General features: G+C 43.6%; 2 protein-coding genes across 8 annotated transcripts in view; one reads left to right on the top strand and one right to left on the bottom strand.

Moving 5' to 3' along the window:
* The window catches only part of LOC101642381 (WD repeat containing planar cell polarity effector), a 340,297-nt gene extending 336,272 nt beyond the window's left edge, over positions 1–4,025 (bottom strand). For 5 of the 7 annotated variants that reach the window (XM_045294106.1, XM_045294103.1, XM_045294105.1 and 2 more), the window contains exon 1: positions 3,487–4,025. The gene's annotated coding sequence lies outside the window, so the exon portion shown is untranslated. The remainder of the gene's footprint in view (positions 1–3,486) is intronic. The other 2 variants (XM_045294101.1, XM_045294104.1) reach the window with 1 other exon arrangement.
* A 197-nt stretch (positions 4,026–4,222) lies between these two features.
* Positions 4,223–19,095, top strand: MDH1 (malate dehydrogenase 1). The gene is made up of 9 exons (XM_004710190.3): positions 4,223–4,331; positions 8,315–8,413; positions 9,249–9,345; positions 11,268–11,443; positions 12,751–12,873; positions 16,646–16,822; positions 17,323–17,436; positions 17,907–17,996; positions 18,746–19,095. Exons 1-9 carry the CDS (start codon positions 4,308–4,310, stop codon positions 18,869–18,871), a joined length of 1,026 nt encoding a protein of 341 aa, XP_004710247.1. The 5' UTR covers positions 4,223–4,307; the 3' UTR covers positions 18,872–19,095.
* Positions 19,096–26,550: the final 7,455 nt, after the last annotated feature.

Genomic DNA, 26,550 nt, shown 5'->3' with positions numbered 1-26,550 from the left:
TGGTGAGGTAGAGGCTGTGATGCACAAGGTCAACAGTATGAAACCAGCAGCCGCTTCTCAGGAGAAAGAGGGGTTAGCAGTTACAGTCTCAGAAACTCACAGGGGCAGTTCTACACTGTCCTATAGGGTCACTGAGAGTCAGCATCAACTCTATAGCAGTGAGTGTGCGATCAGTAGGGTCTGAACTTGTCTCCGGATCACCACATGACACATGCTTTTCTATCTACTCAGAGATTGCCAGCAGAACAGAGGGCATAGATGTTGCCCAGGGCCACCCAGGCATGGATTCTGCTTTCTCCACTACTCCAGATGCCATGAGTTTGCTGATGGGGTCTGGCTCCAGATCTAAAACTGCAATGCTATAAGCATTCTTTTAAAGACAGGGGGCTTCAAAAATATGTGGGAAAAGTCCATTACCTTTTAATTCTATTTTTCCATAAACATCTGTAGGCCCAGTGATATGGTTAATTGGGTTCTTCTAGAGAGGTGATGACGCACACCCCGAATAAAAAGACAATGATTAAGACAAGAAGTGGGCTTCGTCTTGCCTGAGGGAACCCTGTCTATTAGTATCACAGACCGCTACACATCTCATATCTCCAGTTTTAGGGTCAGTGTGTAGGTTTGAATAGCTGTATTAACTAATCTTCTTTGTAGGAGTATAGCTATCATTACCCTATCAACAGCACTGTACTTCAAGACAGACTGTGAAATGTTCTTTTTGATGATGAATTCGTGACGTTCTTCTTCTTGGCTTTGTCATTCCTGACATAGTACCCCATGAGGTTATCTGATTCAAAAATGATCGATATGAGTCCATTTCAGCCCATTAACGCCTAGGATATGGATATGTATGCATTCCACTTCATTTGGGACAACTTTCCATTTTCCTGGGACCCTATTTCATGCCGTCCACAATCTGGTTATACACGGATATTTGCTACTGAGTCTCCTCATTTTGAGTCGTGTTCATCAGCAAATGAACGTCCAAGAGCTTTACTCCACCCACACCATTAAGGTTGACTCTATTTGGGGGAGGCAGCTTTTCGCCAGTTGTCTTTTGAGTGTCTTCCAACCCGAGGGGCCCGTCTTCCCACACTGTATCTCGCAATGTTTCCTGCTCTTCATAAGGGTTTCATGAGCTAATCGCTCAGAGGTGGGCAGCCTATTCCTTCTTCAGAGTCTGCCCTGAGTCTGGAAGCTCCACAAAAGCCTGTAAACCTTGCGTGGCCCTGCTGATATTTGAGATGCCAGTAGTATAGCTTCCAGTTCCACAGCAACACACAAGCCATCACAGTACAACAAACTGACAGAAAAGTGGTGGCCATGGTCCTTAGGTATTAAAATAGTTGTTATTCATAGCGGCCCCTGTGTGTCACAATAGAACTGGGCTCAGAGTCTTGGAAAAAAAGAAAGAAAAGAAAAGATAAAAAAGAACTGGTTTTCAATGGCTGATTTGGGGGAAGCAGATCATCAGGATTTTGTGGTGCAGAACCTCTGGGTGGATGCAAACCTTTTGGTTTGTTTGGTGGCAAGGTAGCAATTCAACCATAATAGACTCCTCCTTCCTACTCCTGTTGCCATTCAATCTATTCTAACTCACAGCAGCTACAGAGTACAACTGCTCCATGCAATTCTCTTGAGAGAATTCGTGACGAGAGCAGATCTCCAGACCTTTCTCCCATTGCATCATGTGGGAGTTCAAGCTGCCAACCTTTAGGTTAACAGCCAGCAAAATACCACCTCAGACCCATAGGAGGAAGACCGAAAGTCACAAGTCCTTGCGAAGATGTGGAGCAACTGGAATCTGGTGCATTCCTGATGGGAATATAAACTAGTGCAGCCCTGAGGAGAAACAGGTTTAGTATTTCCTCAAAAATTTAAGCCTAGTACATGCGACCTGACAATTCCACGTCTAGATATATATACCCAAAATATTTGAAAGCAGAGACTTCCACAGATACATGCACACCCTTGTTCACTGCAGCATCATTCACAAGAGCCAAAGATGAACGTAACCCAAACCCATCCATGGATGAATGGATAAATAACATGTGACAAACACCTGCAACAGAACATTATACAGCCCTTTTGATAAATGCTATTACAACCTTGAACACATCATGCTGAGTAAAATACGCCTGTCTCCAAAGGACAAACATGAGGGAGTTTCAAAGACAATATGCTTAATCTAGACTTTCACATTAAGTGGGACCATGCAATAGAAGTCTTCAAAAAGTTTGTGGAAACAACGGAATTGAAAGACAATGGCATTTTTTCCACAGACTTTTGGAATCTCCCTCCTATATGTCCTTTTTTGACAGACTGATGGAGAAGTGGCCCTGGTGGTGCTGTGGGTTAGGCGTTGCACTGTTAATCACAATTTTTGGCAGTGGTTACCCACCAGCCACTGCATGGGAAAAATGAGGCTGGCTGCTCTGGTAACGATTTCTAGTCTCAAAACCTTCTATAGGGTTGCTATGCGTTGGAACCCATTCAGTAGCATTGGGTTCTGCTATAGGCTGGTGGGATGAGGGAAGGGGAATTAATTGCTGAAGGGCTGCTGAGATTTTGTTTGGGCTGAAGTGAAAATTTTGGAAGTGGTTAACAATGGTAGCATAATATGCTGAGTGTCATTAATGCCACTGAATTGTACCCTTAAAATAGCTTAAAATAGAAAACTCCGTGTTGCATATGTTACCACAGTAATTTTTAAAAAGTCTGTCACCAGTTATGACAAATGCTATTGACATAACAAGCAGGAAAACAAGTCATTGTTTTTCCCACAATAGAAAAATTGGATGTAATTGAAGGGGTGGGGAGATATATCACCTGGTATTCATTGATCAGTAATAATGGGGAAAAAAATCTTACCGATGTTATCTAATAGATCGCAGAAGCTCTATATAAGGTTTCCGAGACTGGGGTAGCAAATAGTCTCATCTTTCTCACACAGGGTGGCTGGTGAGTTTGAACCACGGATCTTTTAGTTAGTGGCCCAATGTTTACCCCACAGCACTAGCATCATACCTTTCAGTGTGTGTGCACAAGTCTCTTGGGAGGTATACATTCAAAAGGAAAATCTCCTCAAGTGTTGTAGCAGCTGAGCCTCTTGTCCCAGTGTCTCCTAATGAGCTAAAGTCGTAGACCATGGCAATTTCAAGTTTGGCATGACTTAAAGATCAGGATGGTCTACAGTGGATCCAATTTCCAAAAAAGAATAAACAAAAATGAGGGAAAAAAATGAGATTCAAGGCGCTCACATCCCACAAAGCAGACGTTCGATAAACAAGTTTGATGTAACTTTGGAAAAGCTGCAAGTTACAGTGAAGGAACGTGACCGTCAGGGTACCGCACTCAAAGCATCACCATTGCAACCCTACGCCGTAGCTGTCACCCAGGCAGCCAGATGAGCTTCAGTTTATTAAAAAAAACCTCCAAACCCAGCTCTAAGGTTAAAAGAAACCCCTTTGCCCTAGAGCCTACCTCCGAAATGGGGATGACGAACAGTCCCTGGTCGCTTCAGAGGGGGCAGCTCCACACCCCCCTTAAGTCGTTATTGGATGATGTCCAGGGTGGAGGATTCCCCAGGATCCAGGACGGCGCAGCGCGCTTTCTGGTCCTCCTAGGCCTTGAAGTAAGCGCTTCTGCCAGAATTCCTCAGGTGCCTGGCTGCCGGCTGTCCGCGCTCTCTAGCTTCGTCGCCTAGCAACCAGTGAAGCCGTCTAGGCTTCCTGGCTTATTAATTCCCCCGCCCCTACAGAATGAATACAGGTTCAGGGTTGTATTTTTCGTATTTGCTTCCGGGTCGAGTGGGCTTTACGCAGCGGAAGTTCTCTTTATTTCTTAGGGTTAACCTCGGCGGAGACTAAAAGTCTCAATTACGCGCAAGTGGGTCATATTGCTAACAGATGTTGTCCGTCCCTCCTCCCTCCGATTACACGCCCCTCCCGTTCCGCCTACGGATGGGCGCCTTCAGGCAAGACTTTTCCTCCCGAGCCCAAACCGCCGGCTGATCATCGTCCTCCAATCACAGAAGGCGTCCTCGCCTTCGGGGACTATTTTGCAATAGATGAATAGCGCAGGAAGAAGGGCGGAAGAAGACTTCATTTCGGGAAATGTAGTTTAACATTGGACGGAAGTCCTTCGAAGATTGCGCCAGAACCACGGCCGCGTAAACTACAGTTCCCAGAAGGCGCCGCGGTCAGGAGCCGAGACCTTCCTTCCTTAACTCCGCTCACGCTCCTCCAGTCGCTTCGGTGGTAGAGGTGACCTGGCTCTCTGAGGCTGGTTGTGCAGGTGGAAAAATGCCCTCGCCGTCCCCAATCATGGTGAGTGTGAGCCTCTGACTCTTGCCCACCTTTCGTGCACGGGTTCTTCTCTGGAATTTCTCGCACTGAAGTGCTTTGGGAAGGCAGTTGTGCAAGGCGTTGTCCTTGGCCCTCTTGGAAAAGCGGAGCCTTGGGACTCTGCAGTTCATTCTCTGGGGACTGTCGCAGTGACCTAGTAATTGGAAAGGGATTCATTTCCATCTTGGGGAATCTTTGAAGGATTCTGGAGATCTCCCTGCAGCTGGAGAAGCTTGATTTCAGCTCTGATGCATGGCAGGGAGAAAATAAGAGCCTGCGGGTCTCCTCCTCAGGACGTTAGGTTTGATATTTGGGGCAGGGGAGGTCTGCCTTAAGCCCACCATGTTTTATATTAGTTTTTTTTTTTTCTCCACAAAGTACTTGAAAGCAGAAGGCCCGAGCCTGTACAGGTAGCGCTTACCAGATGCTGTAGATTACGATCGGCGTTTGGAGATGTGTTTCCGCCATATCTAATTTCGCAAGATGTTATTTTAACCTATTCGTTAATTTTTTGCAATGCCGGGATTTTATATCTTTATTTATTTTTGGAGCGACCACATCACGAGCTGTCTATCTAGTGCAGATATTCTTAACTGATGTCGTGAATTCCAGGAGCACAACTTTGAAGTGTAATATAATGTAACCATCTTGCCTTGTGAGATCTGGCTCTCCTTATCTTGTCTCTCCTGAAAGGGAGAAGGGGGGTGGGGGGAAACTCTGACGTAGGCATAATCTGCACACAGCTTGAAGGTGACCTTTGACTTCAGACTGAGAGAAGATTGTTGCAGTGTTTGTATTTATTTGGGCTATCATTCTTTCATTGTCTCATAATACTGAAATGGATGGAGCGAGGGGAAGGAAATGGGAATGAATTGGAAATTTCCCAGAACTTGAAAATGCATGCTTTCAAGGCAATGTTTGACTTCCTCCACCTTTACAGGGAGGCCCTGTGTTAAATTTAGGTTTCCTTTGTGTTTGTCAGATAATTATAAATGGTTCAGTGGGTTCTCCCCTAATTTTAGCAAGAAAGAAGATCTTACCAGAAAACCTCAGGCTTTATTATTTTAGAAGCAAATGAGATCTTTAAAGGTCTCCACTTCAAATCTTAAAAGATTTGAATCTCAAACTTCAAATCATGAAATTATTGAAGCCCAGAGACAATAAGGAGGCACCATTATGGCCCTATTACTAGACTACTAATCCCCAAATTGTCAGTTCAAACTCACCAGATGAGGCTATTTGCTCCTGTGAAGATTTACAATCTCACACTCAATGGCAATGGTTTGGTTTTGATTTGGAAAGAGAATGTGAATTGCTCAATGTTGCCCCAAGGGTTCCACACACTCCATTTTATCATATTGTGCCACACAGACCCCAAATCAAAGCGTTCTGAAAATCCACTTTATTTTCAGTAAGAAGTTCTTACTGCAAATACAAACTCAACTCTGTTATCAGCATTTATTCCTTGTCTGCAGAATATGGGGATTCTAGAATTATAAGGGAATATGGAGATTTATTTTTCCCTAACATTAAAATGTGGTTTGGTGGGGTCAGATGACTTTCCCAAGGTCACAGGTGTCCTGGGGTCCCTGATTCCTGTGTTGCATTTGCTGCACTGTCGGTCAGTGCCAGCCTCAGCCCCTGGAAGGTCACTCGATGACAGAAAGCATGGACACTCCGCATGAACAGCAGCCCTTCTCCTGCTTCGCTGCTCAGATGGGTCACCCCTCCTCCCCTTTGAGAGACTATAGACTGCAGCACTGAGGTTGAGAATAGTGAGCTGTCTTTTGAAAATCAATTCAAAGCGTTGGGGTTTTTTAAGGCTTGAATTCCTTGATGGTGTCCATTGGGAGTCATGGCAAGAATGAATGGGATAAAGGAATCCAAATGATAACTACATGTCTTCTCTGTTACAGAAATAGGATGGTAAAAAGGCTTGAGTCTTGCTGTGGCATAACAGGACAAGAATTTGGATTTAGGCTTTTAACCACTGAGATTTTAGCACATGCGCAAAGCAAAGAGCTTGCATCTGTAGGAAGGTCATTAGTGCCCTGCCAAGAGCAAAGACATTCCTGCTTTGGATCTTGGCAAACTGCCCAGAGATCTGAACAAAGAATAGTAACCGGTGTTCACGCTGTAACATTGTGAAAATCAGGGGGGTTCTCGCACCCTGCTGTTTTGCAACTGCAATCAAAAGAAAGATTAAAAAAAACAAAACAAAGGAAGCACTTCCTTTTCTGTTTTATCTTCAAACCACGCTTCATAAAATTGAATTACCTGCCTGTGAAAATAGTTCACCCAAAGGTACACAAAAACTGCGAGGTGGAATTAGCAGCTGTTCATCAGTTGGCCACAGCCCCTTCACTCAGGACTGTGATACACTTGCACATCTTTTTAGTCGCTAAAACTGACGACACTCCTCGTATCTAACCATTTCTCTGCCGAACTTTCTAAGAGGTTAAACCTTTCAAGATAAATATTCATTTTATCCTGTGTATTTTTATTCAAATAGCATACGTTTGGTTTTTGTTTTGTTGTTTTCCTTGTCACCTTACCATCACTCATGCAGCAAATATTTGTTGAGCAGTGTGTCCAAGTCCAAATTTGAGGCAAAGAGATAGTACTTTCCAGGGAATTTCAGTCTAATGGAGACTAAACCAAAACACTCAAACCAAACTCAATGCTACCCAGTGAATGCCAACTCGTAGCAACCCTGTAAGAACAGTAGAACTGTCCTGTGGGTTTCCGAAACTAACTGGGAAGTAGAACGCTGCCTTCCCCCTGCTGAGGGACTGGTCATTTTGAACTGCTGACCTGACAGTTATCAACCCTATGTGTAACCACTAGACCACCAGGGCTTTGTAGTAAACCTCAGTCTATAAGGGTCTTTTGGAGATAGTAATAGTACGTGCTACAGGGACCTTATGGTTTCTCATGCTTTCTATGCTGTTAGCCCTTAAAACTACCCTGTTTTTAGATATTACTATTAATATTAGCTATCACATTAATTAAAATGGTTAAATTGAAGCATGACTAATTGCTTTGGTAAAACTACTTCAATGTAAATAGAAACCCACTGTTGGCTTCGTTCTACGCGTGAAGGACTCTATTTAGAAGGTGGGTGACAGAAATGCTTTATAAGACTTCTGTGGCTGGCTGCCAGAGAAGCCCTGGCGGTTGGGTAAGCATTAGACTGCTTACCAAAAGATTGGCAGTTCAAACCCACCAGTCACTCCCCAGGAGAAAATGAGGCTATCAGCTCCTGTAAAAATGTACAGCCTTAGAGACCCTCTACAGGGTCACTGTGAGTCAGATTCAGCTCAGTTGCCTTAGGCTTGGGTTTTGCATGTCCTCCATGATTTGCTCTATAATAAACTATCATCACATAATGTTCATTAGCAACTTCCTTGATCCTATTTTAGTGATAAAATATTCCCCCGTAATGTGGACAAGATTATGTAAGCAAATTCAGGATAGCATTTTTAGCTCCCTGAGTTAAGTAACACCACCTAAATATGCAGCCAAAGTGCATCATCCAAAAGAAGTTCTCTTGATTTGTGCGTGCTTACTTCCATGGCACAAGGCAATGAGGAAGCTTTCTGCTGAGCCACATGCTGAAGAGACGTTAAAAATGTTCATGAAGCTTAACACGTGGTTGTCTTCTTAGGGGGAAATCCCAAATATCTCTGGGTAAAAGAGTAATCTGTAATAAGATGTTGGAGTCTGTGGGTGACACAGTTAAGTGCCCAGCTTCTAACTGAAAAGTTGGCGGTTCAGAGCTACCCTGACACAAACCACAAGAAAGGCCTGGCAAACCACTTCCCCCAAAATCAACCCCCGAAACCCCAGTGGAGCTCAGTTCTACTGGGCACATGCGGGCTCACCAGAAGCCTGCAGCCACTCAGGCAAGGGCTTATTCATTTTCCTCCTGGTGTTAAAATGTTAATGGCTCTCTTTCTTTGCAGTCTGAACCAATCAGAGTGCTGGTGACTGGAGCAGCGGGTCAGATTGCATACTCCCTGCTGTACAGCATTGGAAATGGCGCTATTTTTGGTAAAGACCAGGTAGGAGCAACTATCTGTAATTCCTTTGTTATTAGAGGGAGAACTGCAAACAAGTTACAAAAATGGTGAAGGAATGGCTAATCTCAATAAATGTAATAGGCAAATTGCTCTCAATAGAAGCTGGCAAAGCCTTTGTGTGCACCCCACAAGGCCTTGAAACTGCATTGCAAATCACAACTATTCCACTGACTGGTTCAGTTAACTTGGTACCTCAGACAGGGGTGTCAGAGGGAGGTCCTCATTAAAGGCAGTGCCTGTTAAGGTGGGATAGAAAGTTACTGCATTAGTGCTAACTTCTTAAAACAGGTCTTAATCCCCAAATTGCCCCAAACAGGCAATTCTGCTTTCTAATAGGAAGCAGGCACCCACCTACCTTGCCCAATTTCAGTAGCTGTGATTGCTGTGCATGGACATGATGGTCTCCCGTTTTTTATTTATTTATTTGTTTATTTATTCACTTGGCTCACATATCCTATGCCCATTCCTCATTCTAGACACTCTACTTAGCTTTCTATGAGCTGAAGGCAGATATTGGCGTCTAGAGCAAGCTGGGGCATACTACTTGGATTTGATGTTTTCCCCCATGACTACCTTCCGATTTGGGTGTGGCTGGTTTCTCGCCCTGTGCCTGCCAGCATGCCATCGCTGGTTTTCTGCCATTCCTTCCCCTGGGAGGTGCTGTGCTGGATGCCTGGCCCCCTCAGTAGTCACTCACAGTAGTTACTGTGAATCACCACTGGAGTTGTACACACAGTTAGAAACATACACAGTAAACAAAAACTGTGACTCGGCGACGTAGCCTACACTGACAGGTGCTGTCCTTGCTACTTGGCAGCCCCTGATCCTCGTGCTGCTGGACATCCCCCCCATGATGGGGGTCCTGGAGGGCGTCCTGATGGAACTGCAAGACTGTGCGCTTCCCCTCCTGAAAGGTGAGCGCGGGGCGGTGGTTGGAGGAGGGATCTGACAGTACGTGGCACTTTGTAAACTCTCGGTTTTTATCATTAGAATAGTTTATCCGCCTCTGACTTAGCTATTTGATAAAATGATTTTGCTTTTATTTTTTTAACTACAACTAATTGGTAAGTTGTTACCAAGAATACGTAAAGATAAAGGCCAGAATTAGCCAGTGCCAGGCAAACAACTATACATTTCCCCCCCTAAAATGCTCGCACACTTGAATTTCTGTATTAGGTATAATACTGAGCACTGTTAAGTGTACTATTGCACAGGGATTACACCCCTGAAGTTGTCTACATTGAAATGCCACATAGTCTGTTCACATGGGAGCAGTAGCATCTTTTCCGATTGTGAATGGTGTCTAGAGCCATAAAACTGCACTGAAGCCAGAAGTCGGTCAGCTCCTCTCTGTAGCCTGTCCCATCTGCTAGTCCTCACGTTTCGAGGAAATGTAAAATCCTTATCCTCTTACACCTCATACTCTGAGAAAACCCCCTCGAATGCAGCAAAAGCACCTTTGAAAAATCAGTGAACTGTTGTACAAATGTTTTTAATATCATTTGATTGAAAAACTTAATTAAAACATAGATCAAGTTACAAATGAATTGGGCTTTTTTTCCTCTGGGTATTGCCTTCATGTGTGGTCTTTATCTTTTGGTAGAGATTGATTATAGAAGCGATCTGAAGAGTGCACAAAGCAATATATTTGTGCATTCCCAAGAGGAGCCATATAGCTGTTCAATAGACAGTCACCAAAAAGGGGTATTCTATTGTGGACAGCATTTGGTTGCGTAGAAAATGAATACCTTACTCTGCCATGACTGTCCTGCTGGCTCTTTTTACCACCACTCTCTCCCAAGCAGCTTTCTCTTTGTTCCTGTCTCCCACTTGAGTTCCCAGCCCCCTCACTCCCCCACCCCCACTCTCCCAAATTATATTATAATCGTCTTGACCTTGGCGGACAGCTGTGACTGACGAGGTCAGCAAGTGAAGATGGGTGCCAGGGAGGAGCAAAGTAGATTGTTTTTCCCCCAGATGGTGTTCCTGCATGTGTCTGTTCAAGTTCCACTGTTTTAAAACTTTACCACTGGGAAAGCTGGACCCACGTCATGGCCTTTTAGTATCCGGGAGAGTGGGGGGGGGGGGAATGTATATTCTTCATGCAGAAAGTAAGGGGTGTGTGTTTAATGGACTAATACTTACTGTGGTATAGCCTTGAACTCTGGACTGACCTGGACCATATTACAGCTCCACAAGCTTTTAGTGAGAGCTCGTTCAACTCTTTATACCCCAGTGTCTTCATCTGCAAAATATAAAGCTTGAGTTTGATAATGCATATAAATTTTAGCCTTATTCCCTGACACAAAACTCCTCAGTGAACACTTACTTTTAATTTGTTAGAACCTTAAAGCAACGGTAATTTAGAGATTAGGTGACTTGGTTGCTGTTTTTTTGTGATCTTTGGTAATTAGTATGGGTAACAAGTGTGGCTTGAAGATTATCACATACCTTGGATTACATATGATTATAAAAGGACAGCTGTGGAGCTTTTTGAAATCATGATCATATTGAAATACAAAAGCAAAATTAATTTATTGGCATTTCTGTTGCTGCTGTGGTGGTTAATATGAGTGGGCTTCCAAAAGTTTGTAAGAAAAGTCCATTATCAATCTCATTTTTCCACAAACTTTTGAAGGCCCCCCTGTATGTAAGTATATAGATTATGTACACTAACATGTAAAGTTTTTGTTCTTAGACTCGTACAACTTCTATAAATTTGATATCAAGGTGTTTGCTACTTAGTGGAAGAAGTAATTGGTAGAATCAGTATGAAATAGCAAACCTCACGCATAGGTGTTTGAGTAGCTCTGCTTGTTTTGTGCCCTGCTCCTAGATATCATTGCCACTGATAAGGAAGAGGTTGCCTTCAAAGACCTGGATGTGGCCGTTCTCGTGGGCTCCATGCCAAGAAGGGAGGGCATGGAGAGGAAAGACTTGCTGAAAGCAAATGTGAAAATCTTCAAATCCCAGGGGACAGCCTTGGATAAATATGCCAAGAAGTCAGTTAAGGTGACCAGCGCTCTATTTTACGAAATGTTTGTTAGTATTTAAAGTTCTGTTTTAGGTAAAAAGTCACCTCCCTTACACCCCACCACCACCAGCACCAATCCCGTTCTGCGGACTTCATTTTAAGTAGTTAAGCTTTTAGTCTCTGGTAATTGCTAACAGAAAATAATAGAAATGAGTTGAGTATGAGTCTACAGATTGCTTAGAACAAATTCTAAGGTGGTTTTGAACTAGTAAAGCCCCAGCTGCGTAGAGTGGTAGTATTGCTTATACGATAATCCTCTGACACTGGAGTCTTCAGGGGCAATGGAATACCATGTCTGCAGCTTACTCTCAAACGTGCCAGAAAAGACCAAGGAGGTATGGTTCGTGTGTGCATGCACACACACACACACACACACACACACAGGGAAAGTAAACAGTCTACGTAAAGAAGATTTAGAAGCCAGCCCTCTTTAATGTACTTGTAGATTTTCTGTTTGAAATTACCGTATATACTCAAGTATAAGCTGACCCAAATATCGGCCGAGGCACCTAATCTTACCACAAAAACTGCATTAAAAATGTGCTGGACAAAAAATAAAAATAAAAATAAATGTGCTGGAAAAATAGGCTTATACACGACTATATACGATATTTGAAAATAAGGGTTTTTCTTTTATTTTTGTTCTGGGTTTTTAAAGAGATTTTCAGAGCTGAAAGGCGCAGTCCATATCCAAAGTCTTCTAGGATTGTAAGACATGTATCCCAAAGTGCTTTTCCTCCTGTAAAGGTTGATTCAGTAGGAAGTCTGGGGGAATAGGGCCTTGGTAATCTGTATTTTCACCAATCTGCCAAGTAATTCTTAAGATAAGGCAAACTTAAACACTTTTAACTCATTGAGGCAAATCATATCCCTAACGTAAGTTGCTCAATTAGAACTTTCATCTCTTGCACACCACTGTTAGAAAAATGAAAATTCCGTAAGTGAATCAAAGTCTGAGTTAGAGACGTAGGTGGCTTATCTTTTGAGACACGCACAAAAATTCTTTCTCTGTGTTGGCATGCAGCAAAGTGGCGAGACGCGGCCCTTCACTCGTGGGCATTGCCACCTGGGAAGCGGCTCCTGTAAATAATGGTGGCTGTACTAAAGAAACCTTTATTTTCCATAGTCAGTCCAAGCACTAGCAAATAAAATTAAATTTTCAGCCTACCGTGATAACGCTGCATGTTCAGCACGTACAAAATTAGTTCATGGTTTTAAGTCATATTCTAAGATGGTTTCATCAATCGTATACTGGCTATAACTCTGCCCCTCCCATGCCCCCTAGGTTATCGTTGTGGGAAACCCAGCCAATACCAACTGCCTGACTGCCATGAAGTCGGCCCCATCCATCCCCAAGGAGAACTTCAGTTGCTTGACTCGTCTGGATCATAACAGAGCTATGGCTCAAGTAAGAAAAATGCTTTTTTCAGTCTTTGGAGTACTGCACAGCTTTTCTCTCACTTTCAAGGAGCTCCGCCTGGGGTGTGCTTTTATGATCGTTGTTTCTTCGGTAGACAAAGAATGTCAATTTATTTAGCGAGTCCTTCACTGTAGTCTAAGAGCGAAGGCTGTGCTTCTTCATTTTGTTCTCAACTGTATTTTGACAACTGAATATAATTAAATGCAGTTGCTTAATGTTCCCTTCCGCTAGTGGTTAGCATCAGCTATACCACTTGTATGATTTCCAGGGCGGTTTGTAATTTATTTTTGTCAAATGCGTAGGAGACCGTTGACACAAGGAGTTGGGCTTTTTCAGTGTTTGTGAAATTCTGCTTCATTTTTCTCTTTTGCAAAGCAATAGCCAAATGCAGATTTTTAACTTTTATACCTTTTTGATACTGTTTCCATATGAGCTAAAGTTTACTATCAGTAGTTCACTTAAGAGCCAAATATTAATTCCTATAAATGTTTCTTACCCCTTGGAGCATCAGCGAAACATGTCAAGAAGTTATGTCGGCCAAGCTCCAAGGGGTAAGAAAAATTGACGACAATCCCAAGAGCCATTCAAACCTCAGAAGCCATGCTGCTCAATCAGGGACGGTTCCCAGGCTTTCTCAAACTTGAGGTGGTCATGGTACCCTCGGAGTCGCCACAACGTCCAGTGCTGGCCATACCTTCCTTTCCCCCATGCTTTGGGCCACTGACCTCATCACTGCTGGGTCTGGGAGGCCAGTCCTGTTTCTTAGGGAAGATCTTAATTCCTTTTAAGAAAACGGTACTTTTACTGGAAGATGATGAAAGATCTCAGCTGAAAAAAAATTTAAATAAAACACTTCTTCCTTGACTGGGAATTGATTATATGAGGGGGCCTCAAAAAGTCTGGGAAAGCGTTTCTGAAACTGTTCTGAAGCCTCCTGATAGTTCAGCTCCGAGGTGCCGGGGAAGGCGAAAAGACTTGGCATTGCTAAGCTGCATTCTCCTGAGAGTCCCCGGGTGGCGCAAACAGCATGCTCAGCTGTTAACCCAAAGGTCGGGGGTCAAGTCCACACAGCTCCTTTGGGAAAGGCCTGGAGAGCTCCTTCTGACAGGTCAGCCACGGCGAACCTTGTCGAGCACAGCTGCACTCTTCACATTCGAGGGGTGACGCCCCTCGGATTATGATCCTCATTGTAGAAGTAAGAAACCGGGGACCAGGGAGGTCCGGGAACCTGCTCTGCCCCACCCCTCTGCACGTTGATGGAGCTACCCGGTCGGCATCCGTACTTAGTGATCTCAAGTGGCCTCAATTCAACTAAGAGCTCTGGAACCTGGAGAAAAAGCATGTTGATCCAAGCTATAAAAGGAATGACCATTGTGAGTTTAAGGATTACAAGAGAGGTGGTTCACGTTAAGCCTTGTTGTGCCTGCCACACAGCAAAAACAACACAAATAACTAGCTGCTGCTTCTGTTACTGGGTTTCACTAGTACGACTTTTAAGAATGGTACAGCCCAGAGTTAGGAAGAGCTACATCTCAGAAATAGTGCCCTGAACGTTCCAGTTAACTTAACAGTTCCTTGGGTAACAAACTAAACCTTCCAACTGTTCCCAGAGAAGCGTTTATGCTATGGGCTGCGTTGGGGGATTTGGGTTCCTCCCCCGCCCTCATGGTCATGCATGACTTTGGATGCTGGGGGAGAACTGTGAAGGAAAGGGCCACAGGGTAAGGCATTGCAGCTGTAGATTGTGGGTTGCCAGCATGAGAAACAGAGAGAGAACCCAAGAAGTAAAGTGACAGAAAGACACATCACTTCCTTTGCTGTTTTACCTAAGGCCTTGAGGGAGTTAAGCACTGGGAATGTTTGCCCCAATACCCTTGTCTTTGTCTCAGGGAGCAGGAGGGAAGAAAGTCCATTGCACCAGCAAGAATGGCATGTGCTCTGTTACCCACTGGCCCTTGGGTCAGACCCATTTCTTCATGTCAACCCGGCACAGTGGGAGCTTTTTAAAACAACAGTTTCTTCCTCCTGCAGATGGTATTGATCCACTGAGGAAAGTAACAAACAAAACAGGAGTGTTACTTCTGTGAGTGGTTACAAGGATGAAATAACTTATTTGGGGACTCAGAGGACTTACTTCCTTTGTGACTCCTATCACCTGCCGAACACCCCCAAGGTGTGCTACGCAAAGCTCTGTGAAATCTGCTGACAAGGCCATTCGGCCATGACGCCAGTGAGTGGCATCACAGGGAGGAAGCTGTCCATTAGCTAAGTGCCAAGTCCCAGATCTGTGTGACGGACATGAACATGGCATGGGGGGCTAGGAGCTTTTATCCCGGAGAGATCTATGTAAAGGAAAGAAAATTGGCCCACCGTCTTACCCTCAACATTCGTCCTTTTTTCTTTTCACATGCCCTTCTGGTTCAGGATGAACTGTGCTATCTAAACAGGTTGCAAATTATGTATACAAAATTAATTATAATTTCTGCACTTTTCCTTGTCACACAAATTATAACAGAAAAAGCAAGGTGACTCGATTTACGTCGTTTAGATCCTAATTGTAATCCTTCTGTGGCTACTGTACTACAGAATCCAATAGATCTTTATGTGAGCCTAGAAAGCATTGCAAGATCCAAAAGTGCTTTCTGAATCATCGTCTAGATCAGCGGTTCTCAACCTGGGTGTCGAGACCCCTTTGGGAGTCGAAAGACCCTTTCAGAGGGGTCGCCCAGTTCATAACAGTAGCACAAGTACAGTTATGAAGTAGCAACGAAAATAATGTTATGGTTGGGGGTCACCACCACATGAGGAACTGTATTAAAGGGTCGCGGCATTGGAAGGTTGAGAACCACTGGTCTAGATGGTTTCTCTTCTCTTCAGTTTTGCAATCTCCGAAAATGAAAGAAGTCTTACTTGCGTCACGTAAATCCCTTCCGACTCTAGGATTTCTCATTTAGGACTATTTGAACATTAGTCATTTGCATGGGCTGGTTCAGTGGGTAAGTGTTGGGCTGCAAATCCAAAGGTGGGCGGTTCAAACCCACCAGCCACTGCGGGAGAAAGAAGTGACAGACTGCTTACATGTACAGAACACAGCCTGGGAAACCCTATGGGGCAATGCGACTGTCTCGGAGTTGGAATTGACTTGCCGGCACACAACTACTTAGGGTCTATAATAAAAATGTCACTAAGGGGTGGGGGGGAAATGAGCAAACGATATTGAGGGCTAAAATAGAGGGCAAATGTTTTGAGATTGATGAGGGTAACAGGTGTACATAGGTGTTTGACTAAATGGATGGATGTATGGACTGTGATAAGAAATGTACGAGCCCTCAATAAAATTTTTTTTTTTAAATGTCACTAAGTACGGGAAAGTAAAACTTACTGCTCAACGGTGCTGAGGAAACATCTCCAGGGAAGTGCCATCAACCACACGGAGGTCACAATTACATATTTAAGAAACATTAACCTCATGATGAGTGTTTTTTGGTGAACTAACTATACTAATGAGGTAATCACAACCATTCAACTTAAATATTCTACCCTGTGTTTCACATGCAAGGTTGGCTTACATTATTAAGCCATTTTAGGAAATTGCCAACAATACAAGTTGCTTTAAAAAGCAAACAAACAAAAAACCCAGCGTAATTCGCATGATCTCTTAAAGTTTCCAGAGATTTTTATTTTGAGTTAAGGACAAAACATGTCACAATTTGAAAAAAAGCTTCTGTCTAAAAAAACCTACCTGTTTTCACTTAACCAGGTTGCTCTTAAACTTGGCGTGACTGCTCGAGACGTAAAGAATGTCATCATCTGGGGGAACCACTCCTCGACTCAGTATCCAGATGTCACCCATGCCAAGGTGAAGTTACAGGGAAAGGAAGTTGGTGTTTATGAAGCTCTGAAAAATGACAGCTGGCTCAAGGGAGACTTTGTCTCGGTAAGAAGACAAGTTGGGCCGCCATAACAACACAACATACAGACCTCTCTAGAGATGACCCTCCATCCCTCACCCCACTGACTTGCGAGGCCCCTTCAGGAGGGCAGGCCCAGAGGTTGCTCTGAGGGCTGCGAGGTTTCTCTTTGGGGTTGTAGTGAGCCAGCAGTGGTCCAATCTGACTGACCCACCTCATCTGTTGTGGGCAAATCCCTAAGGAGTGTCAAAGTGGAACAGAGAGCATGGGCCCTCGCCCTTGATGATCTTTCTACAGAGATGCATTTCTTGTGTGAAGGGTGGTAGGCTTCTGGTGTGGGGGTGAGTCGTTTTCTCTGGCCAGTGTAATGGGAAGAGGCTAGTGTGGTTGACCTGGGTCATTGCATCATTTTGGAGGGGGTACATTACTCTATGGTCATAGCCTTAACCCCCATCCCCAAATCAGCTTGGAATGAAAAATTCTGTCATGATCAAGTGATGCTCTGGCTCTGTCTACCCCACCCCAGACCGTGCAGCAGCGTGGCGCCGCTGTCATCAAGGCTCGGAAGCTGTCCAGTGCAATGTCAGCTGCGAAAGCCATTGGCGACCACATCAGGGACATCTGGTTTGGAACCCCAGAGGTGAGCACTCGGTGATTGGCAGAGGCTCCTCTCAGGCAGGCTGGCTATTCTCAAATTCTAACTCAGCTGCCTACGGCCCAAGAACCGTGGGAAAGTTGCTAACCCTTCTGATCTGTTTCCTCATCTATTCCATGACCTTAACTACAGAGCATTGTGAGCTTCATTGTTAGCCCAATGCCTGGCACATGATCGGGGTGACTTTCTTGTTCCTAAAAACCTATGTTGGGCCATAACTTCTTACAAATAAAGCGAGGGTTGTATTTTTCCTGCTTCACACGTGGATTGAAGGTGCAATGGGGTAATAGCCGTGAAAGTTCTCCTGTCCCTGGTGATGTTTCCTTACACCCTTACAAAGGGGTGCACACACGAAAGTATCACCAGGTTTAAGTTTGTTAGTTCTGGAGTCATTTGGCCTTGTAAGCAAGTCATGATTCACTAGGAGAATGTTGACCGACTACTGTGATTTTCAGGGCGAGTTTGTGTCCATGGGAATCATCTCTGATGGAAACTCCTATGGTGTCCCTGACGATCTGCTCTACTCATTCCCTGTCGTCATCAAGGTAAGGAGGGGGCTCTGGCCTTTTTCTCCCTTTTAGAAAAGTGGTTACATATTTTTCTTAAGGAAGCTGGTGTATCTTAGTCTAGAAGGTGGTTCCTTGGCTAAATTAGGTATGTGCTTGAGCTTCAAATGTAGGTACGTGCTTGAGCTTCAAATGTATGTGGAAGACAGGATTCTCAGCTTTGCAGTTAGGTGGCGTGCAATGACCGGTGACTAAAATGCTGAAATTAACCTGGAAAGCAAGCTTCACCTCTTCCCAGTAAGGCTCCAAACCAAACCGAAGGCATTGCCATCTAGTCCATGCCGACACATAGCGACCCTACAGGGCAGGGTACAACTGCCCCTGTGAGTCTCCGAGACTAACTCCCTGTGGGCGTAGAAAGTCCTGTTGCCCCGTGGCCCCCACTGCCCCCCACAGTGTGTTGTTATGCCTCTAAAATCAGGTGCTTTTAGTACTTTTACTTCTGAATGAAGTTGTGGATTTAAGTATTGTCTCTGTTTATTATACCTGTGCAATAGTGTTTTTTTGCTCACCAATTAAAACCTTAATGGCTTTTCCTAGATTCAGTGTCCTTTACATTCAAGCATTGAGCTTTTTCACTTATCCATTAAGTTAATTAAGGTCTGGATTTGAATTCTGCTTCTTCAGATAAACCTCTAGATTTTACTACCATTTAAGTTGCACCCTACTGGGCAATCACCTCTGGTTTAATTGTAAATCTCTGTATTTGCATTTATTTTTTTAAACAGAATAAGACCTGGAAGATTGTTGAGGGTCTCCCTATCAATGATTTCTCACGTGAGAAGATGGATCTTACTGCAAAGGAACTGACAGAAGAAAAAGAAAGTGCTTTTGAATTTCTTGCCACTGCCTGACTAGACAATCATCATCATGTTACTAAATGCCCCAGAGCTGAGGAATCTAAATGTCGTCTTTGACTCTAGTACCAAATAATAATAAAGCTATACTTAAATTACTTGTTGGGAGAAAAAAAAAGTCACATTTTAGGGATCACGTGCTTCTTGGTACAGATTTGTGATAGTTTATCATCATGGTATCAGTGTTGCATTCTAAATAAAAATATATATTCAAATGAAAATGACTCTGACTACCTATTATTTCTACTATTTTCCCATTAGAACACAAAATAGCACACATCCAAACTTAACTAAGGAGTTGGTTTGGTTTGGTTTTTTAAAAATAAGTGTCCAGGGAAAGGCAACGGTGAAAACTGTTAGAAGTTAAAGCCTGGATCTCTATTTTTAAATAGAACTGTAAAATCTACCTGGGGATAATGAATCTATTTCATTCAACATATTTTTAAGCAATCTACACTGTGCAGTTAAACACATGTTCTCTAGATCTGAAAGGTTAGTTCATGCTTTGTAAGTAATTTAAATACTGGTTATTAAGTAGGTTATTGTTCTATGCCATCGAGTCTGTTCCCACTATAGCGGCCCTGTGTACAACAACGAACAGGGCCTGGGCATCCTCACAGTGGGTCCTGTGCTTGAGCCTATCTTCGCAGTCACTGTCAATTTAACTCCTTGAGGGCCTCCACCCACCCCTGCCCCTGTAGGTTAACAAACATGTCCTTTAGGAACTGGTCTCTCCTGACAGCACATGAATGGAAGATCAAGTCTCACCACTCTCACCTTTCAGGAGCAGTCTGGCCACACTTCTAAGACAGTTTTGCCCTTTTAACAGTCCAAGGGTGCTGCCAATGTTACTCTCCAGAGTTTAATTCAAATTCTTCGGTCTTTATTCAGTGTCCAACTCTCACATGCATATGAGGCAATTGAAAACAACCATGGCTTGGGTCAGGCGGATCTTAAAGTAGGACGGAATAGGTTGCAGATAAGAGCAAGTGTGAGGATGACACTGGGCCAGGCAGTGTCTTGTTATGTTGTGCATAGGGCCACTGATTCGGAACCAGCTTGACAGCACTAAACAACATAATGCTTGTTAAGTTTCATGCCTTCAGATGAAATGATAATCATTTTTCATGAAAGATGAAAAGATAATAGGCTTCCCCTGAGGTGAACTTCTATGACAGATAAGACCATTTACATTTAATCAGCCAATGCCGCAGAAATGTATGCTAGTGCTAACAGTGTTCGTAATGTGAGCTTCTTAGAAATGGCCATTGGTGAGAGCAGGGTGGCATCTTTCTTTGCATCATGGTCTGCACATAACAAAACCCCAAACCACTAACATCGGGTTGATTCTGACTCGTGACCCTATAGGACAGTAGAGCTGCCTCGGGGTTTCTGAGGCTACAATCTGGAAGCAGTTTTCACATCTGTCTCCCAAAGAGCAGCTGTTGGGGTTGAGCCCCATACCTTTCACTTGGTTAAGCACTGAACCACTGTGCTACCAGGAGTCCTGCACAAAATTTTTAGAACCCACCAAACCCATTGCCCTCAGGTCCAATTCTGACTGAGTCCCTGTAGAACAGTAAAACCACCTCATGAGATTTCTAAGGCTGTGAATCTATGGAGACAGGCTTACATCTTTCTCCTGTGAAGCAGCTGTTGGGTTAGCAGCTTAGGGCTTAGTACCTGTTACTGCCAGCGCTCCTTTGAGTTTAGGGTACTGTATAGTGTAGAACCGCCCCTGTGGGTTTCCAAAGCTGTCAGTCTTTAGAAACAAAAACACATTTCAAATAGAATTGATAAAGAATAGTGTTTCTAAAGAAAAGTTGCCAATATTGCATTCTTATCCATTCCAAATACTTCTATACCAGGACTAAAACAAAGGTTGATTACAACTTAGCAAGTCTATTTTGGGTTTCTGAGGCTTTAAAGGTACAGATAGCCCCTTCTTTATCCCACAGGGCAACTGGTGGGTTTGAACCACTGACCTTGCAGTTAGCATTACAGCTCGTACCCAACTAGAACTAGCCAAATACTTGAAACTGGAACTGTGCAAAGTACATTTCTCTCCTTTTTAAATCATTTTATTGAGGCTCATACATCTTATCACAATCCATACAGCCATCCATTGTGTCAAGCACATTTGTACATATGTTGCCATCATCATTCTCAAAACATTTGCTTTCTACTCGAGCCCTTGGTATCAGCTCATTTCTCTTTTACCAGCTGTTTTTTGTTAGCAGTCTACACATACTGGCCGTCTTAAGGGCAACTGTCCTCCATCCAGAGCAAAGAAGTACGGAGAAAATCAGAGGTGCACTGAACTGGCTCATGGACCATATGAACAGTCCCCACAACCCTGAGCCCAGAAGAACTGTGTGGTGTCTGCAAAGGATCACCGTAGAAGTTTCTGGATAGAATGGGAGAAAATGTGGAAGAAAACCCAAAATCATTTTAAAAATAGGCCAGACAGATTGGTGGAACCCCTAAGACTCTAGCCCTTCATCGCCCTTCTGGGCTGGAAATGAATACACCCTCAAGGTTCCATTTTCAGTCAAGCAAGAGGTTTATATGGAAGAACAAAAACACGGGAAAAGAACTGTGTTAGGGTTCTCTAGAGAAACAAAACCAGAACGGTAATAATTTAATATATATTAATACAGATAGATATATAACCTAAGAAATAAACAGTTATTTAAATTATAAAGCAGTACAAATGGCTCAGTGCAACTCACTCCCATGAGACAGTTGTGAGACACTGGCAGTCCTTCAAGTCTTGAGGGCTACCGGGTAGTCCTCTGTAGAGCAATTCAGGCTATCCGGGCACAGGCAGCAAACAGCAAGGCAGGTCACCAACAGTCAGACAGATGACAGGGTCCAACAGTCCCCAGCTCAAGAGATGTAAATTCTAATGGTGCGGCGAAGCAGGTCTTGAAGGAACCTCAAATTAAAGTGACACAGTCCTCGGGTTAGGTGTCCCACAGGTAGTGTAGCTTGCAAATTGAGGCAAAAAACAAGCATGGCAGCCGCACACTGGTCTGATGATCAAAGAGCAAGAGACAAGAAAGGGGAGTCTCACTGAGCCATTTATCTCTCCGCCTTTCAATTAATCCCACAGGTTGGCAAAATAAACTAACTACCTCAAGTACACACACTCAACTGTTTGAGATCAGAAGAGCAGCATTTAACTGAGGACCAAGTTCAAAAGGAGGAGGAATGGAAAAACAGGAAACAATTCGGAAATGGGATAAGTGAGGATCGCAATCAAAGGCACGAAAACAAAATGTGGATAAATTGTTGAATGAAAGCTGATTGACTCTCTAAACCTTAACTCACAATAAAAAAAAACAGTCAATAAAGGGTGTTAGAGACTAGAAGTCTAGAGGGGGAAGGACGTTTTGAAAGCAAGCTCCTCCTGGTTGGTAGTGTCTTGCATTACCTTCATTACCTTCTCTTCACTTTGTGTAGGCGACTAGTGAAGAACACAAATGATTCATGCATTTGAAGCTAATTGGAAGCATGAAAATAGAGTAAGTTCATGTAGAATTAAACAAAAGTCTGTATGAGTTATAAGGACGTACAACTAGAAGATGATATCAATAAAATTAAATGAATGTCTATTCATACCTTTGTGTAAATTAGCCTGTTGTATGATTTTCTTAAGTAAACACACTCAACTCCTGATGACATAGTAGTTATTTATGCATTGGGCTGCAAACCACAAGGTCAGTTTGAAACCACCAGCCTCTCCGAGGGAGAAAGCTAAGGCTTTCGACTCCTGTAACCACAGGGGCGGGCAGCTCTACCCTGCCCTACAGGGTCACTATGAGTCAGAATTGACTGGACAGCAGTGAGTGTGTTTTGGAATTCCTTAAAATTGGAGATCACAGATACATGAAAGATTGAAATGGTAGTGCTAGGAACACGGAGCATGGAGCCTGAAACAATTTGCGCCATCCAGAGTGAGTTGTTTAAGGATGAAAATTTTACCTCTATTTAGGCCAATCATGGGCTTGGGAATGAGATGATCTCAAATGTAGATCCTGGTTCTAACTCTTCTTTCAGTTGTTCTTCAATAACTTTTCTAAGCTTTGATTCCTAAATCTACCAAGTGGACAAAATAATCATATCCCAAGACTTTTGTGAAGATAAATATAAAACACATAGTAAGGCATCAATTTTCTATTGAATTTCTTTTAAAAAAACAACTCCTGAGCATCACCTCAAAAACTGTTGTGATCATGCATCCATCAAGTGACACTTCCCAAGCCCACCTTTGCTTGTCATTTCCTCCCCTTACATACCCTCCACTCTAGACATGGTAAACAACCGGAACAGGTAAGGTTCACGTAAATGTTTCCCTGTCCTTTGCTCCTATATGTTTTTCTGCTTGGAATTCACTTTTCTGTGTCTCTAGCTATCCTTACGCATGTGTTTATCAAGGGAAAAAAATCCCAAGGAGTTGTTGATCTGCTCTTTTAGGACTAGTTCTGCAGAAGAAGGTGAGGATCAGAAGATGCTGATGCTAATAATTTATTAAGTCAATGTTCCCGAGAGAAATTGCCAAGAGGAAAGACCAGAGGCAAAGAAGAGGAACAAGGAAGCGTGCATTCTGCCAGAATCCTTTGCCATGGTCAAGCCTGAGAGTTCCTCACTGAAGCAAGGGACAGATGGGTGCCTGTGATTTTTGGAATCACCTGGGGATTTGGTGAAAATACAGATCCCTGGGCACCATTAGCAACTTAACATATCAGAATCTCTAGCGGGAGGAGCCTAGTAATGTACATTTTCACAGATACCCAGATTATAATGATCAGCCAAGTTTGGGAACCAAGGGGTTAGAGGGTGGATGTATAAGTGGTTGAGGGCCATATCGGACCTCCTCTGGTTAAACAAGGGAAAAGGAGAAGACAACACCACACCAGCCCAAGGGCACTTGCCATAAGGCAGAGGTCAGACATGCCTCCAACCTTCAACTGCCTTTCCCCTATGCTAGCACCAACCAATCCTCCCATAATAGCCTACTTCTCTGCTGGATTGAACAATCCATTGCAATGGCCACATAGACCTCACAGACAATACTCACAATTATGGGAGTTTATTAGGGACGCTAACAGATTAAATGTGTTAAGGATACAGTTCTCCGCCCCTCCCTCCCCCACAAGGCGTCTTCTCAGTCATACTGGCAGGCATGTCTCTCTCTGGGCGTTGATAAGTCGTTGGCCTGTCAGCCATGTGTCTCTTGGTGGTGCCTTGTTGCATGGGCTGGGAAACCTGCTGAAGCCTCCAACATTCGAAGCAGGGACCTGCTTGTGACTCTTCGTTCTTGATGGCCATGAGCTTCCCTCTGCACGTTTCTGAGTTGGCTCACTCTTACACCCAGCAGAGCGGTAAAACTGACCAGTCCCCAAGTTAGACTCATCCACAAATTATTTAAAGCTCATGCCCTTCGTTGGGTGGAAATGACAAAAACCTGTACAGAAGAGTCATATTAGGCTAAAAGGCATCTAGGCAGAGCACCAACATTATACCCTCAACCAAGCCACCGTGTCTTACTGACTTCTGATGAACCTTAACAAACTCTCGATGTAAATGCTCTACACAAGAGAGAGGATGTATATCATGAATACTACTCATGATCTCTGTCTGCATCATTTTACACTCCTATTTTTTCCCTCTTGGTTAGTGTCCTGAGAACAAACCTCTTTGTTTCAGTCCAGGGCTGAATTCCCAGCCTTGCCGACTCACACAGGCTGGCAGCTGGCTTGGCAGTAATACTATCGTCAGCCTGGAGCTGAGGCGCTTCCAGCATAAAGTCACTCTGAGTCTCCTGTTTATTAATTTATTCAAGAGAGAAAGATTAGTCTGTGTCAGGCACCATGCTAGTCCCGGGGACAATAAAGAGTTCTATCTTTAGATAGAACTTTGGATTGAGCATGCAATCTACTGGAGGAAATGTTATTGAAAAGTAAGTAGCAATACATTTAAAAGTACAATGAATTCTTTGAAAGAAACTGCAGAGTTATTAAGAGAGTTGAGGATTTACTTAGGTAGGGATGTTTCTGACAAACGTGAAGTTTATCTTATGTACCTGGAAAACAGCAGTGGGTAGTTGTTTTGATTTAAAAAAAAAAAAAAAGCTCCTCTTTTCTTTGTATTCTAAGGATCCTTGGTGGTTTGTTGATAAACGCTGGAATGCTAACTGAAAGGCTGGTGGTTCAAAACTATTAGCTTCTCAGTGGAAGAAAGACATGATAGTCGCTGCCAGAAAGACGACATCCTCAGAAACTCTATGGGTCAATTCTACTCCGTCCGATAGTATCTCCGTGGCAATGGGTTTGGTGTGGGTTTGTGTTTCAGATAACAGCTTGCTGCAAAGAACCACCCTTCCCCCTTGATAGGATCCTGCCTTGCTGACTGTGGCAAAGCCAAACACAAGACCCTCTATGTTCCCCTTCTTTGCCTCATAAAATGAGTAGATGAACTGTCAAGAGGTACAAAATACTTATTAACCAAACTTGGGTTAAGCTTCTCTCCTTCCCTGAGGACCCTGAACTTTGATCCAACCTCAGCCTGAGTCAATATACAACCCCTCCTCAACACCTCCTCTTGAAAATAGACTGGCCGCCAGGTTGAACATGCCCTGGTCTACTGTCCAACTGTACACAGCCCATCTTCTCCCCCCTGATCTGTTCTAGCCTTATTTCCTTCTCCCTATAAAGGAACTTCATGGTGACTAAAAGAAAGGCCTCTTGATCTACTTCTGTAAGAGATCACAGCCAGACAACCCGATGCAGCAATTCAGTTCTACAACAGAAAGACAACAGAAGTACATGGTTGAAGCAGGCCTTTCAACCACAAGGTGGGTTCAAACCACCAACATTTAGGCTAGTTTTTAAAATTAAGCATAAAAAGGTTGCACTATCCAGGGACTACCAAACAAGGTCGCCAGCGGTATGAATTGATTCAATGGTATTAAGTCTGGTTTTTTTTAATAAAAAAGCAAAAAAACCCCAAAACCCTTTGCCTAATCCTTGTGATGTTTAAAGAAGATATCATCAAGGCATTGTCCCTATTATCCCCTCCCCCAAACCTCTTGCAATGATCATTTAGAACAAAGTCTCTTCTCATTAGGTCTGAGTTTGTATTTTAGTTGGTGGTTGGCTGAGTCTTTATAAGGAGCTGTTATTTTAAAGCTAAGATCTGAAGAATAAGAGGGGAGGAGAGGCTCCTTCCTCAGCCCCCGGACGAAGAGAAGAATACATGGAGAAGTCTTGAGACAGGAGAGTACTCCTGTTTCAGAAAAGAAAAGGTGAAGTTTGAGTCTGGCTCAAACTTGAACAGGGACACCCAAACCAAACTAAACGCACTGACATCAAGTCCATTCCAGTGCACAGTGATTTCTAGACACGGTTTCTGAGACTATAAATCTTACTACAGAGTGGTCAGCCTCACCATTCACCCAAGAAGAGTCTAGGAGATATGAACCATGGACCCTGTAGTTAACAGCCCACACCTAATCTCAATGCCAAGAGAGCTCTTTATAGAGATGGGATAATAGGGCTCAAAACAAGAGTTGGTGAGGTAGGCAGAAGCAAGTCCATGCTGAACTTTCACCTTACCAGGCTGAGATTATACTCAGACATCTGATCTGCATGTTGGACTTCCCAGAAGCCCAC

This window comes from Echinops telfairi, unplaced genomic scaffold (genome assembly GCF_000313985.2).
Source record: "Echinops telfairi isolate 266 unplaced genomic scaffold, ASM31398v2 ScPeMD7_2573;HRSCAF=3158, whole genome shotgun sequence".
NCBI classification, from domain to species: domain Eukaryota; kingdom Metazoa; phylum Chordata; class Mammalia; order Afrosoricida; family Tenrecidae; genus Echinops; species Echinops telfairi.
The sequence above is the reverse complement of the archived record's forward strand: the minus strand, read 5'-3'. Positions and strand labels throughout refer to the sequence as shown.

What these genes read in the sequence shown, in the direction of transcription:
- MDH1 (XM_004710190.3), top strand. Translation starts at nt 4,308, where the DNA reads ATGCCCTCGCCGTCCCCAATCATG. An exon ending in ATGCCAAGAAGTCAGTTAAG is followed by an intron (nt 11,444 to 12,750) that starts GTGACCAGCGCT and finishes CATGCCCCCTAG; the next exon opens with GTTATCGTTGTGGGAAACCC. An exon ending in TCTGGTTTGGAACCCCAGAG is followed by an intron (nt 17,437 to 17,906) that starts GTGAGCACTCGG and finishes TGTGATTTTCAG; the next exon opens with GGCGAGTTTGTGTCCATGGG.